At 40.5% G+C, this 14,390-nt stretch overlaps 1 protein-coding gene across 1 annotated transcript in view; it reads right to left on the bottom strand.

The window, feature by feature from the left end:
* The window catches only part of SPTLC1 (serine palmitoyltransferase long chain base subunit 1), a 42,883-nt gene that overhangs the window by 10,394 nt on the left and 18,099 nt on the right, over window positions 1-14,390 (bottom strand). Inside the window, exons 6-9 of the mRNA XM_034774131.1 lie at window positions 12,375-12,507; window positions 7,843-7,972; window positions 3,863-3,952; window positions 2,938-3,045 (exon numbers count right to left, since the gene is read on the bottom strand). Of these exons, the coding sequence (XP_034630022.1) occupies window positions 2,938-3,045; window positions 3,863-3,952; window positions 7,843-7,972; window positions 12,375-12,507 (461 nt within the window). The remainder of the gene's footprint in view (window positions 1-2,937; window positions 3,046-3,862; window positions 3,953-7,842; window positions 7,973-12,374; window positions 12,508-14,390) is intronic.

Below are 14,390 nucleotides of genomic sequence, written 5' to 3'. Positions count from 1 at the left end.
AGGGGGGGAGAGGAAAAAAGATAGTCCCCCAAACAGAAGCGAGGCATTGGGGGGAGAGCACACAAGGTTATGTGCCACTGCCCCCCTCGGAGGCGGTCTCGGGCTCTGCAGCTGAACACAGCCTCCTGGGTCCTGGGCCAGTTGTGCTTCCCTTCTGTGTTCTGGGAGCCTTCCTATTTTCTGTGGAACAGTGAGTTCCCATGGTGGGGGTGGGGAAAATGAGGGAAGGTGGGTGGGGAGGAAGAGGCAGTGGGGAAGGAAGGGGGGTGGAATAGGGCAGGGGGAGGGGAATGTGGGAGTGAGGGGAGGGGGGATGGAGAAGAAAAAGGGATAGGGGAATCACTGGGGGGAGGGGAGGAGCAGGATCCCAGCAGGTGGCATCCCCACAGCAGCAGCTGGGGCTCCCCCATTAAGCAGGCCCATCGAACCCTCACAAGCCCTACCCCCCCACACACCTGGATCCCTCCGACAAGCCCCCCAGCACCCAGACCCCTCCACATCCAGACCCTTCCGCCAAGCCCTATTTACCCTCACTCCCTGCTGAGACCAACCACTATCACCTGAATCCCCTGCAGAGTCCCATTGCACTTGCACCAGAACCCCAAGTCCGTGCATCCAAATCTCCCACTGAGCTGTCCATATCCAGATTGCCCTACACTGAAACCTCTCACCCCACACCTGGATCCCCCCACACTAAGCCCCTCCACACTTGAATCCTGCTGGCTGAGCCTGCCTACCCACACCTGGTGCACCTGGCCCAGAGGGGCAGGGCCCCGGGGTGTTTCTGGGGCAGGCCCAGCCCTTGCACTGCCAAGGTCAGATGCGGCCTCACTGCCGAGTCCCTGTACTGGGGGAGGTGGGGGCTTCAGGGTGATCTCCCACCTCAGTGCAGCCAGTGGCCTGTGCTCTCCACTGCCATGTTGGAGCCACATGTATTTATTGACAAATAAAATTTGCAGAATTTTAAAATATTGGGTGCATAATTTTTTATTTTTTGGCACATAATTCCCTCAGGAGTATTTAAGTACATGCTTAACTGGAGTTGGCTTTGGATCCTAGAAATACCTAATTGTCCCATTAACTCATTGGTTGCAAACAAGTTCTCTTTTTGTGACGTGTGGAATGCAGCACATAGAAAGAAATGGTCTTTACCACAAAGAGCTTTAATTATAAATAGACAAGACAGACAAAGACCCGGGATGGGCAAAGGGATTTTACAATAAGCCAAGCAATCAAATAATGCTTGGCAAACATCATGGTAGTTTCACTTGCACTTTGTTTCTTCAAATTGGTTTTTTGTTTTGTTCCAAATATATTATGTGGGTTGGAGGAGTTAGAGCAAATGAGCAGGAAACAAAAGGCAGGAGAAGTGGAGAAGAGATGGGAGCATAGAAGTCAGAGAGTGCAATGCTGGTAGGGGAGGGAGAGATCAGCAGAGGAAAAAAACGGATGCCAGAGGTCAGATAGAAGGAGACAGAATTTGACATTTTCAATGTTCAGGAGGTTGTGAAAGTCGCTTCTGCTGAGGAACCACTGCCTCCAATGTGCACTTTTCTTCCTTCCCCAGCACATGGCAGATAAAGAAAAGGGCCCCTTGTGGCATCACTATACAGGTCATGCCAAACCAATGTTCCTAAGCATAGGGAACCTGCTGAATCTGTGAGCACCGGCAAGTCCGACCACAACAAGCAGGGCAATGGCTAAAACCTATCTATAGAAAGTCTGACTCCATATGCCAACCATCCTGTGCCCCACCGAAGGAGAGTGAGGAATGGGGGAACAGCACATGGAGAGGGACTTTTGTGACCTTCCCCACCAGAATATTTTTGTGTTAATGTAAAATTTTGAGTTTGTGGTGGTGTAGGTACTGGGAGCAAAAAAAGTGCCTGGGCCCAATTTATAAACTGAATGAATTTAATTTATCTTGAAAAAAATGGAAAGTATTTTTAGAGACTAAATTCAGTGAACTGTCAGAGAGAAGTAAATTATGCTTTCAGTGAAAACTGAAATGCAACCTTAACTGTGGAGACACCTCCACAGTACTTTTCACTTTAGCTTTAAGATACCCTCTTTCAAGTCCATGTCTTGGTGTACTGAAGTGTGCCATGCCTGCGTACAGGGTAAAACAGAGATATTGGTACCTAAACACAGTATGATACAAATGTCTTTGGAGAAGTTACAATAAGTTGTCCTCATCTGTAGCATGGTGATATTTAATATTCATGCACTTTAAAAACATTCTTTCATGTAAGCAGGATTGATTATTTTTAAACAGCATTTCTTTCCCACTTAACATCTTGTTTAAGAGCAAAAGTATTCTACTGCATTTAAAATTAAGACATCTCTACTATCACACATGCAGGCTCACATTACTATGTAAACTGAAGAGTCTGTTGCCAGATGTGTGTGAGCAGAGTCTTGGACTAAAGACTCCCCAGTGCCAAATGTATTCCACCTCCAACCCCAAGTACAATGTCCTCATAGGAAAAAAATAGCATATCATATTCACTATTTCCCCCTCCATTCTAACAAGAGATATAAATAAACCAGTTTTTATTAAGACTTTTCCTAAAAGTCGTTCACTCTTCAGAGAGCTTTGTGCAAAATTCAAATCCAAAGTGAATGTTAATGGCAGATGATAAAAGAGGTCATGTAAAGAGGAACAGTGCCAACTCCACCCACCCCCAATGTTGCTATTTAAACTAAAAAATTAAGTAGTTGTGTTTTCTATTAAACAAAAAGATCAGTATAGTAATTGGATAGCCGAATTGACTTAAAATTCCTACCATACACAGATGAACACTCTTAAAATCTGTAGTACTGTTATTGCCAAAAATATACAAGAAAACCAGTATCAGAACTTGTCCCAGTCTACAACTCTCTTGCCAACACATAATAGTCCCAATGAAAGAAAAAAAAACAAAACCTAGCACTTACATTTATTCCAAAGTGTTCCGTAACACCTCGTCCATGTTCTCCAAGGACTCCAAAAGAAAGACTTTCCTCCAAAAAAATCCTCACTTTATATTTATATTTCAATTTTATCTGCAGATTTAATAGTACAAATGATACAAGACAGTCTAATATTATTGACATTTTTGCAAAGAAATAAGTACAAGGTACATGTACAAAAGATTGAAAAATCACATAAAAGATCCTATAAAGTATCCTGAATAATGTAAGACTGTTAATCCCACTATAATACTCAGCCATTTTGTGTGTTTTAGAGTCCTGAACACCATTGCCACTGTTTAACGCTTAAAATAAGTATAAGAAATCTAAAATGCCCATAGTCATTTATGGACCTAACTTGGATTTTCTTTTTAAGAAACAGGCTATAAAATACTTTAAAATATTACATAAGATATTCACAGCATTCTACCTATCATCATCAGGAACAGTGTTGTACACAAAATCTATGTTTAATAATTAAGGTTGTACTCCCTGGAGTCAAGCGTACTGTTTTCATTATTTAAGAGACCAGCTCAATTTTTAAACTAAAACAAAAAAAGTGATTTTAGTCTAAACCTATTAAGCAGGTATACTCTGTAAAAACAGATCATTGTTACATGATAGGATATGTATATTACAGAACTGCAAAATTCAGAACCTGATTATGAATACCTCAAAAATGTCAATGCCAACAATCCACTTTGTAACTAACACAAAAGGGGATATAATATTCTATTATATTTTAGAAATGTGATCATGAATGAAGGGAAGGTATAAGGTTTCATGCAAAGCATTCACTGCCTTTGGCATTTCCTTACTTTTAAGGTTCAAAGATGCAATATTAATATTTTATTAGTAATGTGTGTACATAACACACACAGCTTAAACAAACAAAACTGAAACCACTTACCAAATCTGGAAGAGGACAAATATCTCCAGTATTCATATATAGCCCTTCCACCAGAATAAACCTTCGAGTTACACAGGCCTTACGAGGATTCTTCAGAGAAAATGTATGTTTTAGTATGTATGAAGTGTTCAACAACAAAAAATACAAACTTCTATTAAGATAACTATTTGTTTTGGGGGGGGAAAAAAAAACAAAAACTTTTATATCCTAGTTGGAACTTAGCATTTCTGCTCTTATAACCATATTAAGTGTCTTACAGTTGGCTGACTATTTGGCTTCATTATTTTTAAAGTTGCTGTATTTAAGATTCTGTGCCATTGTATAACAAATCAGGGACTGAATACCACCGATTCAGCTAAACTGCACACTTACACTAAGGGAATAATATTCAGGAATGTATATTTTGAGACCAGGTCTCTATCACAGAGAGTAGAAATGCTCCCTTAGCTGTCAAAAGCGTTCAGGGTGTACTTCCTCTTTGTCATGAAAAGAGAAGTGGAAACAGCGTAATTTAAAGACTTTAAGGCTTTTCAGCATAAGGTTACCACTGTTAAGTTGAAACTGACTGAATCCTGTTACAAGGGCTCTTTTATAACATACCTCAAATATATTCTTATAGATTATAAGGCCAGAAGGGACCACTGTGATCATCTAGTCTGATGTCCTGAGTAACAAGGGCCCTAGGACTTCCCTGAATTAGAGTTTGAACTCTCTCTTTTAGAAAGACATCCGTTCTTGATTTACAAATTTCCAGTGATTGAAGAATCCATCACAATGCTCAGTAAATTGCTCCAATGGTAGGTATATCCTCACTGTCATTAATATACACCTTACGTCAAGACTGGATTTGTATACCTTTACCTGCCAGATTGAAGATCCCTCTTATCAAAATTCTGTTCCTTATGTAGGTACAGTAAAAGCTGTGTTATCCGGCTCTGTACCAAGTGGAAAGCTCTATAAACTGGCATTTCTAATCTCCGTAGAAAGTCCGGTTTATAATTCGGTTGGTGCGGAGCCAGCAGGCTCCCTACCTGGCTCCGTGTGGCTCCCCGGCTTCATGTGGCTCCCAGAAGGCGACATGTCCCTGCTGCTCTTAAGCAGAAGAATGGCCACGAGGGGTTTGGAGTGCAGGAGGGAGTGCGGGGCTGGAGGTTGGGGCACGGGAAGGGGTGGGAGGCGTGGGCTCAGGGCAGTGAGTTGGGGTGCGAGAGGGGTTTCAGGGTGTCAGATCTGGGGGGCACTTACCTTGGACGGCTCCCCACAAGCAGCGACATGTCCCAACTGCTCCTAGGTGGAGGCGCAGCAGCACGCAGAGTTGCATGCCGTGCCTCCGCCTAGGAACAGAAGGACAGGTGGCTGCTTGCCGGGAGCCGCATGAGGTGAGTACCCCCTAGATCTGGCACCTCACATCCCCTCCCACTCCCCAACCCCTTGCCCAGAGCCCCCTCCCACACCCAAACTCCCTCCCAGAGACCGTGCCTTGCACCCTAACTCCCTCCCTCTTAGTTAACCGGCATTCTTCACTTACCAGGACCCCCCATTTCCCCAACATGCGAGATAAAAAAAGCTTTTACTGTACTTATAGACCGATCAAGTTACCCCTTAAATTTCTCTTTGATTAGCTAAACAGATCAAGCTCCTTGAGTCTTGCCTATAAGGCACATTTTCCAATTCTTTAATCATTTTCCTGGCCCTTTTCTGAATCCTTTCCAATTTATCCACATCCTTCTAGAAGTGTGTACATCAGAATCAGACAGTATTCCAGCAGTGGTCACACCAGTGCCAAAAGCAGAGGCTACATATCCTCTTTACTCCTGCTCATGATTCCCCTGTTTATACATCCAAGGTTTGCATTAGCCCTTTTGGCCACAGCATCACATTGGAAACTAACATTTAGCTGATTATCCACAAAGACCCTCAAGTCTTTTCAGGGTCACTGCTTCTCAGGATAGAGTCACTCATCCTAGAAGCATGGCCTGCATTCTTTTTTCCTAGATGTAGGATGTTCTATTTGGCTGTATTGAAACACACTGTTTGCTTGGGTCCAGCTTACTAAGTGATCTATGTTGCCTCTGTATCAATGACCTGTCCTCTTCATTATTTACTACTCCCCCAATCTAGGGATCATCCGCAAACTTTATCACTCAAAGCTATATTTTCTTCCAGATTATTGATAAAAACGTTGCATAGCATAGGGCCAAGAACTGATCCTTGTGGGACCTGACATACTTACGCAATGATTTCCCATTTACAGTTACATGCTGACACCTATCAGCCATTTTTAAATCAATTTTGTGTGCCATGTAAATTTTGCATTGTTCTAGTTTCTTAATCAAAATGTCATGCAGCCCAAGTCAAATATAGAAGCTTTAGATTATTACCGTATATCAACACTATTTCCTCTATCAACTAAACTTGTAACTTCAAAAAAAGGTTAAAAGATTTTTCCATAAACCCATATTGATAATAATTAATTGCCGTATATACTCGATCATAAGCTGGTCGTTTATCAACCGATCCCCCAAAATGGATCAGTAAAATGTAAAATTGTTATGACCCATTCATAAGCCGACCCTATAATTCGGGGGTCAGCAAAATTTGGCTCCCAGGCCAGCAGGATAAGCTGGTGGTGGGCTAAGATGGTTTGTTTACCTCGAGCGTCCACAGGCATGGAGATAAACTTAAGTAAACAAAGTGTCCCGGCGTGCCAGCTGCTCATCCTGATGGTCCGGGACAGCAACTGGTGGGGAAGTTTTTTGGGGGGCAGAAACTGGGGGCCAGGAGGGTAACCCATGTGACCACCCCCCATGACCCCACCCTTAGCCTGGGACCCCCACATTCTCCCCATCCCATCCCTTCCCACCTTATCTGGGGAGGGCCAGGGGAGGATGTCTCTGGCCTGGCTGGAGCTGCTCCGGCAGGCTGGGCAGCGTGGCCGCAGCCTGCTCTGGGGGGCGGGGCCGAGCAGCACGGCTGCAGCCTGCCAGCCCCGGAGCTGCAGCTGCTTTGGAGGCAGGGGGGAGAGCAGCGTGGCCAGAAGCGGAGAGACTCTGGCCCCGCCTCTTCCCTTCTGGCTCTGCTGGCCCGGGGGGAGGGGCTGTATCCCACCTCTCCCTCTCTATACCTGTTCATAAGCCGACCCCCTTTTCTGGTGCTTCCCTTTTTTACTAAAAACATTCAGTTTATGAACGAGTATATACGGTATATTACTCTCCTTTAATTCTTCGGGATCAAACAGACGGACTGGCCTATAATTACCCAAGTCTTTCTGTTTACCCTTTAATATTGGCACATTAACTTTCTTCCAGACTTCCGGAATTTCATCAGTATTCCAAGACTTATTAAACAAAATAAAAAACCAACCCCAACATCAATAGTCTAAAGAGCTCTTTGGCCAGCTCTTTTAAAACTCTCAGATGAAAGTTAACTGGACCTGCTGATTTAAAGAGGTCTAGCTTTAGCAGTTGCTGTTTAATATCCTCCCAAGTTACTGCTGGACTGGAAGCATTTCATCATCATATTTGGCTCCAATGATAGTTTTTATAAAGAGGGAATACGTGAAGAGTACATGAAGAGAATCATCTCACCTCTTCTACAGTTTTCTGGTCTATACTTATTTATTTATAAAGATAGGGCTGTTCTAACAGTTTTGGTACAGATTTACTTATAGCGGTTTAGAAACTGAGTTAATCAGTGTCACCCCTAGGATGGGGGCAGTTACACAGATTTCAAAATAAATGTATAGGTACAAAAAACTGTGTTTAAATCACAAGCCCTTAGTGACCTCCTCCATCACCTACTCTTGACAATGACAATACAATTAGGGCAAGCGAACACAGCAGCCAAATCCAGTTTAACTATATAAGCAAAATTAAGCATTCAGCAGTGATTTATATAAAACAACAACAGACTACGAGTGCTGGATCTATTCAAATATACAACCTACTTAAGAAGGGCAAAAGACTACAAAGAAATTTTACCTTTTGATCTTCAATCTCTTGTTCTTTCAGAAGTTGCTCAAGGTCAGCCATATCATTATGTTTAAATAACTTAATGTTACTTCGCGATGCCTGTAATCCTTTCTGAATAGCAAAGCAGGCAGCTTCATCTCTATAAACACAGAATACTCTTTCATTTTGCGCTTGGTTTGTTAATCACTTTTAAATAACAGCGTAGGTCAATTACCTTTTAAGGCTTGCTTTGCTTTTAAACTGCCTTGTATACTTATGTGTGTATAAATAAAATCTATGTTTTATTACACACAATTTTAAATAATTTAAAATTGGTTTCTAACACCTGTTACCCTCTGCGGCTATGTGGAGACATCTTTACACTTTAATCGTGAAATGTACAATTTAGAGTTTTTCTCTAAAGCAAGGACCAGTGCACAGAAGTGATACTAAAATATTTTCTGGTTTCCAGATTACACTGAACTGTTCATATGAAACACTACAAATATATGTAATTAACTATTTTCATTGAGAAGCCATTTTACTGTCTTTGCATCTAGGATGACTATCAGGCTTATTCTGTGGTTACCTATTTTTCATTGTGGCAGTGAAGGCCGACATAATTCCCGGGCCGAGACCAACATTCCATAAATAGGGGTATTATACTCCTACAATTACCCATTGGTTCTTCTCTTTCTACCTGTCTCAGTTTTAAAGCACTGCAAGTCTGAGAATGTGCTTGACCTCTCTTACCAGTCTTAAGAGTACTCAGTCATTCTTCCTCTTTTATTCCACTTCATGGTGAGCATTTGTCCCAGTTTTCCAGGCCTGATAAGCCATTTCTCAGACTTAAAGATGTATATGTAATTTCCCCCCACCACACACACACTAAATTACGTTTTTTGGTAATTTCTTAATTGGATATACTCAGAATTCCTTTTGAAGTTGCAAATCCCTCCTTCTGCACATACTGAACAACAGTAATTTAATTTTCAAACATCAAATCTCTAACATGACGCACCTTTTTTGTCAGTGATAAATATGGTGTGCTACTGAAGCAGAGACTCTTAGGGTACATTTACACTTAAGGCAACATGCAAGGTACAGACACCACATGCCCAGGTAGCATGAGTATAAACAGCAATGTAGATCGTGAGACAGGGCTTAGGCAAGTAGGGTGCCCTACATGCCTGAAGCCTTAGGCCATATGTCCTACATTGGCTCTCTACATGCCCAAGCAGTGCCTCTCCCTTGCCAGAGCCTTTCCTGGCTGCAGTGAAAGGCTCTGGCAGCTCTGCAGCACGTAGCTACATGCTGCAGTGACAAACAGGGATGCAGCCTGACTCTCACTGCAGCGTGTAGCTACACATATGGTGCCCATACTTTATACACCACAGTAAGTGTAGATATAGTCTTACTGCAAAAAACTAAAAATACAAGTGTACAGGTAATAAATATGCTGAATTCAGCATATCAAGCTTAAAATATTCTGGCCACTCAATGCAGTACATTTTAATTTGCTTTAATTTAAAATGTGAATACACAATCTGCAGCTCTTACTAAAAAGTCAAGAGAAACGGGTTAGAGAATACAGCCTTAACCTGCTATTTATTGCATGGGTATATGTTCTCGCAGAAAATAATCTAACTTAAACACAGCCTATTTTCTCATCACAAAGTGGGATACATTTCTTTGGAGGAAATAGGTTAAGTCTGAAGCTTTTCTGTTTATCCAGCAGAACCTTTCTATTGTAGCTTTGTGGTTGCAGAAGCATTTTGCATGATAGGAGAGGCAAGATTTACTAACTCCCAAAGAAAGCATTCAGCTAATAAGCACTCTTTCTTCATTAACTTTGAAGTGTTTTGTTTTGTTATTTTAGAGACATTTGATACCAATTTTGTCAACTGTTCTCCATACTATTGCAATAATTGCTTGTCAGATTGTCATCAACTCATTTTTATCGACGTGCGAGTGAGGTAATTTGAGAGTAACCATAAGTTGCCAACAGTACGTAATACAATAACTTCCAAAGATTTCTATAAACTAGTTATTTTTGCCCATAACAAGAACAAATGTTATCACTTACAAGCTTAGACTCTCTACACATCAACTTAATGCATTTTTAAGCATGCTAGAATCATATATATAGTACGTTTGGGTCCCGATTTCTTATCAGATGCAGTTAGCTCTATAACTAAAGTTTCAAATTTTTTGCAACATACCAGGTTTAAAGATTTAGGTTTTCTAGACCATCTAGATATTTTTCTTCCTTTAAGCACTGTGTGCAAACCACTATGTATCAGGCATCACTGCTTCAAAGCAATGTTTAAAAAGCATACCGGAGTCTAAAGCACTGTTTTAAAATAGTTTACCTAGTAAATGGGGACCAGACATAACTATGCAAACTATGTTAATAGTTGAACGTTTTCTATTAAGATAGTAATTCCAATGTTGACTGGGCCAGTATTAGAGAAAAATAGTAAGACTGCTACCCTATTTTAAAGGGAGCCAGATTTGGATACCATAGAGAATATTCATTTACTCAGCACAGGCCCAAACCAATAAGATTCCATGTCACCCCAAATATAACGTCTTCCTACATGCATAAATTTATATGCAACGCCCATTAACAATAAAGGGAATTTCTCACAGACAAAAAGTGATCATACCTCATGGTATGCAACATGTCCTGGCCCAATCTTAATATTCTTACAGCACTTTAAAAATGGTACAAATACTATTTACATGTATTTTTATATTTTAGCACAAAATAGGTTATAGTGCCCAGTGCTAGTCTTCAAAATAGGTGTGTAAAAATGGCACCTTAATTATACCCATTCCTTGTGAGTATAAAATTGTTGGTTAACATTAACAGTTTATTCCTGTACGCCTGGTGGAGCTAATACAACTAGAAGGGAGTGAGAGTATTCTTTTCCCTTTCACATTGATACAACTGTTCATTAACTTGTAATTTACTGATATCAAAAGGCATAATCAAATGATTATACACATATAGGTTATATGTGTATAACTGAGGGCACAATTTGTCCTGCAGAAACTTTTGATCTTGTGCAAGAAAGAAAAAACCCAACTTGACTTGCAGATCTTAGGCTGACTTTGCAGGGCTGGCAGTTAAAACAGGGTTGCCAAGAGTCCAGTTTTCTTGTGGTATAACCCTCTTACTTTCCTCTTTTCTTTTTTTTTGGGGGGGGGGGGAAAAAGTGATTGTCATATAGGTAAGTGTAGCTCGAAATGTCACAGGGTAACCAGAAGGCAGTAGAAATATTTCTGAAAATGATTTTATTTTATTTTTATTTAATATTCAAGTCTCTTCAGAATGAGTTCAGTACGTCACAGAAGCTTGACTTCAAGCTTTAGCTGCTCCATTCAATCTTGCTTATGATTAAAATTCTTACTATGTCACAGTGTTAGTTCTTTCAAAGATAATATTAGTCTTATGATATTTTTGGCATGACAGAGCATATCTAAGTATAAAGTGACCTATAGCCCCATTAGCAAGTACCTCGGAGTTCTCATCTTCCATAGACAATTCAGGATTTAGACTGGCATGAGTGCTGTCAGATTTAAATTGTCAATCTGGGCTGGCCTCTCTCCCTTGACCCTTTTAACAGTTACAAAGGCATCAGTGCCCTGCAGGCAAGACAGAAAAGCCTGCCCATCTCAAATTAGCTGCCAACAACACTGCACAATGGCTGATACAGGAAAATTAACCACTGTACCCTTGCTATTCCTTGCATACAAGGGGACTTGTTTTTCCCTCCTTAGGTGGCAATTACTGCCAACGTCTGATTTTCTTGGGTAACAGCAACAACTGAAAGCTAGCACATTTGGTCTGAAGAACAAATCAGAAGAGATAGGAGTTTTAGGCCCATTGATCAGCTTACATGTTAAATATAATTATACAAACAAGGTTAAATTGCTCTAAAAATGTTTTTATTAAAGTTTTCCTTTTATTCTTATGACATTAAACTTTTTCATTTTAATCCAATCTGACTTTCAACCTACTGATCAAGCTTAAGCCATTTCATGACAATTTCTATTCATTGTAGACATTCAACTTTAGAAAATATGTCCCAGATTCTCCTCTCCGTTCAGGCTGCTTTGCAGTGTGCAGCTGACAAGAAGTGGCTCTCTTGTAGTTGGCTATGCCATATTTAGGATCATCTCAGTGGGGCACAAGACCGAGTCTAATGGCACAGAGTTGGTTTACGGGCTTCCCCACCACAACCCATTGAGTTCACCAGTAGGTGATGCAAGTTAAAGTGAGTTTCAAAATATTCTAATTTAAGCCACGGGAGTTATCTAATAAACAGCTAACACAAATAGCCATTTTTGCACCCCTCCTCCTAAACTGCACTGTATGCTCTTCAGGCACAACTGAACATTAAATGTACAAATCTATGTGGAGATGCAGTTATCTGGCTAGAGAATATCAGACTTTTGAATACACACAATCAAGGAGTTCTTCAGGATCTGAGTAATATTCTAACCCCTACCCCGAAATTTTACTCTGGGATCTCTGAAAGGTAAGTGTTACTTACACAAACACTATGTCCCCTCGCTTTGAATATGCTGGAATAGCACTGGCAATTGTGGCAAATCCATATGAGTATATAATAGATTCCTCTGTCCTCATAAATTTTGCTAGTCGATCTTCCAATTCCAAGTGTACATCTGAGAAAAAAAAATTAAAAATTCTTAGTCAAGTTTAATTGTTCTGCTTTTATTGCAGAATGGCTTAACAGTTTGTACTCAGAAATTAACACAGCCATGTACGGAAACAGGAATTTGCTAAGGAAGAGTGGGGCCTCATCAGCTGTTACCTGTGGTAACAGTGTCACAGAAAGTGAATCACTAAACACCAAAGCTGATGCATCTATCCTTGATGGGCACTGAGTGGTGTTTGTCAAATCCAAGCATCAGAAGTTCTAATAGTTGCCAAACCATATGCATATTTGTAAAACTAATATGCTTGTGTACTCAGAACAGCAGTGAGAATTTCCTTACATTTAGACTAAGTACCTTAGGGCAGGGACTGTCTTTTTGTTCTGTTTGTACAGCGCCTGGTGCAGGGGTAGGCAACCTTTCAGAAGTAGTGTGCCGAGTCTTCATTTATTCACTTTAATTTAAGATTTCGCGTGCCAGTAATACATGTTAATGTTTTTTAGAAGGTCTCTCTATAAGTCTATATTATATAACTAAACTATTGTTGTATGTAAAGTAAACAAGGTTTTCAAAATGTTTAAGAAGCTTCCTTTAAAATTAAATTAAAATGCTGATCTTATGCCGCCAGCCTGCTCAGCCTGCTTCCAGCCTGGGGTTCTGTTCACCTAGGCCTGCAGCGGGCTGAGCGGGGCAACTCGAGGTCAGGGCAGAGGGCTGGGGTGTGTGTGGAGGTGCAGGGCAGAGGGCTGGGGTGTGTACAAAAACTTAATACTTGACAACCATGATAAGTTACAAAAGTGTTGCCGACACGTAGGAGTCCGAACACTCAGGTCTGCTCACTAATAACTATTATTAGCTGGCTATCACCTTGGATGGAGAGGAAGACCAGGTATGTCGTGACATCAATGAACAAAGTCTGCAGGAATAAGTCTAAAAGGCTGCAATAAAAAAATCTTGCTCTGGCAGATATGAAATATTTATCAAATTTAAACATGTAAGGTGATTGCCTGATCACTCAATAGGGTTGACTTGACTAAATGAAATACCTAAGCCGGCCTTCTGGAGAAATCAAACATATGGTTGACGCCAAGGGAGATCTCTACAACCATCTGGGTTAACAAAAGAATCCATGACTCCCAGGGAGTGACATGAAAGCTCACAAGGAGAAGACAAAATTTTAAGCCTGTAACTATCCTGCCCTTTACGTCTCCTGAGTGGAGACAGCAAAGGAATAATAAATGCCATAATTCTTTAATGAAATATTAGAGAGGCTAGTTTCACAACTAAGCGGATTATAAAAAAAAAACAAAAACCCTTCATATTGAGTTTGTCACAACTAGAACTCTTCCCACCACAAAAAGTCTTAATGTTTCTTGTAGAGGATATTTAATTCTGAATACAGTATTATACAAATAAGACAAGTTTCCTCATTAGAATTTTACAATATACAGAAGTCAGACTGCCCTCTTGTGGTCTATTTAGCATTTAATGAAGGAATTTTAAGAGCATTTCTACTTCAACCATTTTAAACACACTTCCCAGTATGGCAAATTCCACGGCATTGTAAACAAGTGAAATTTTGAAACATAAGGAAGCTTCTAAAAAGAAAAGTATACTAAACAATTTACTTAGCAAGGGCATAAAGAAATTACTTGCCATTACTGACGGTATGTATTAGAAGGCAGTTTTACCTAGTGGATAGAGCAGGGACTAAGTCTAAATTGTGGGTCCTAGATTATCACTGACTGATCTAGGACAAGTCAAGTTAAACACTATACCTATGACTTAAAGTAAATATATGCATTTTTATCAAGCTACCATACTTGAATTGATAGCCTTTGCTATTGTTTAATCAATCTCAATTAAGTTTTTTATCATTTAATTTATGCTGA

The sequence above is a fragment of the Trachemys scripta genome, chromosome 6, assembly GCF_013100865.1.
Source record: "Trachemys scripta elegans isolate TJP31775 chromosome 6, CAS_Tse_1.0, whole genome shotgun sequence".
In the NCBI taxonomy this organism is placed as follows: domain Eukaryota; kingdom Metazoa; phylum Chordata; order Testudines; family Emydidae; genus Trachemys; species Trachemys scripta.
The sequence above is the reverse complement of the archived record's forward strand: the minus strand, read 5'-3'. Positions and strand labels throughout refer to the sequence as shown.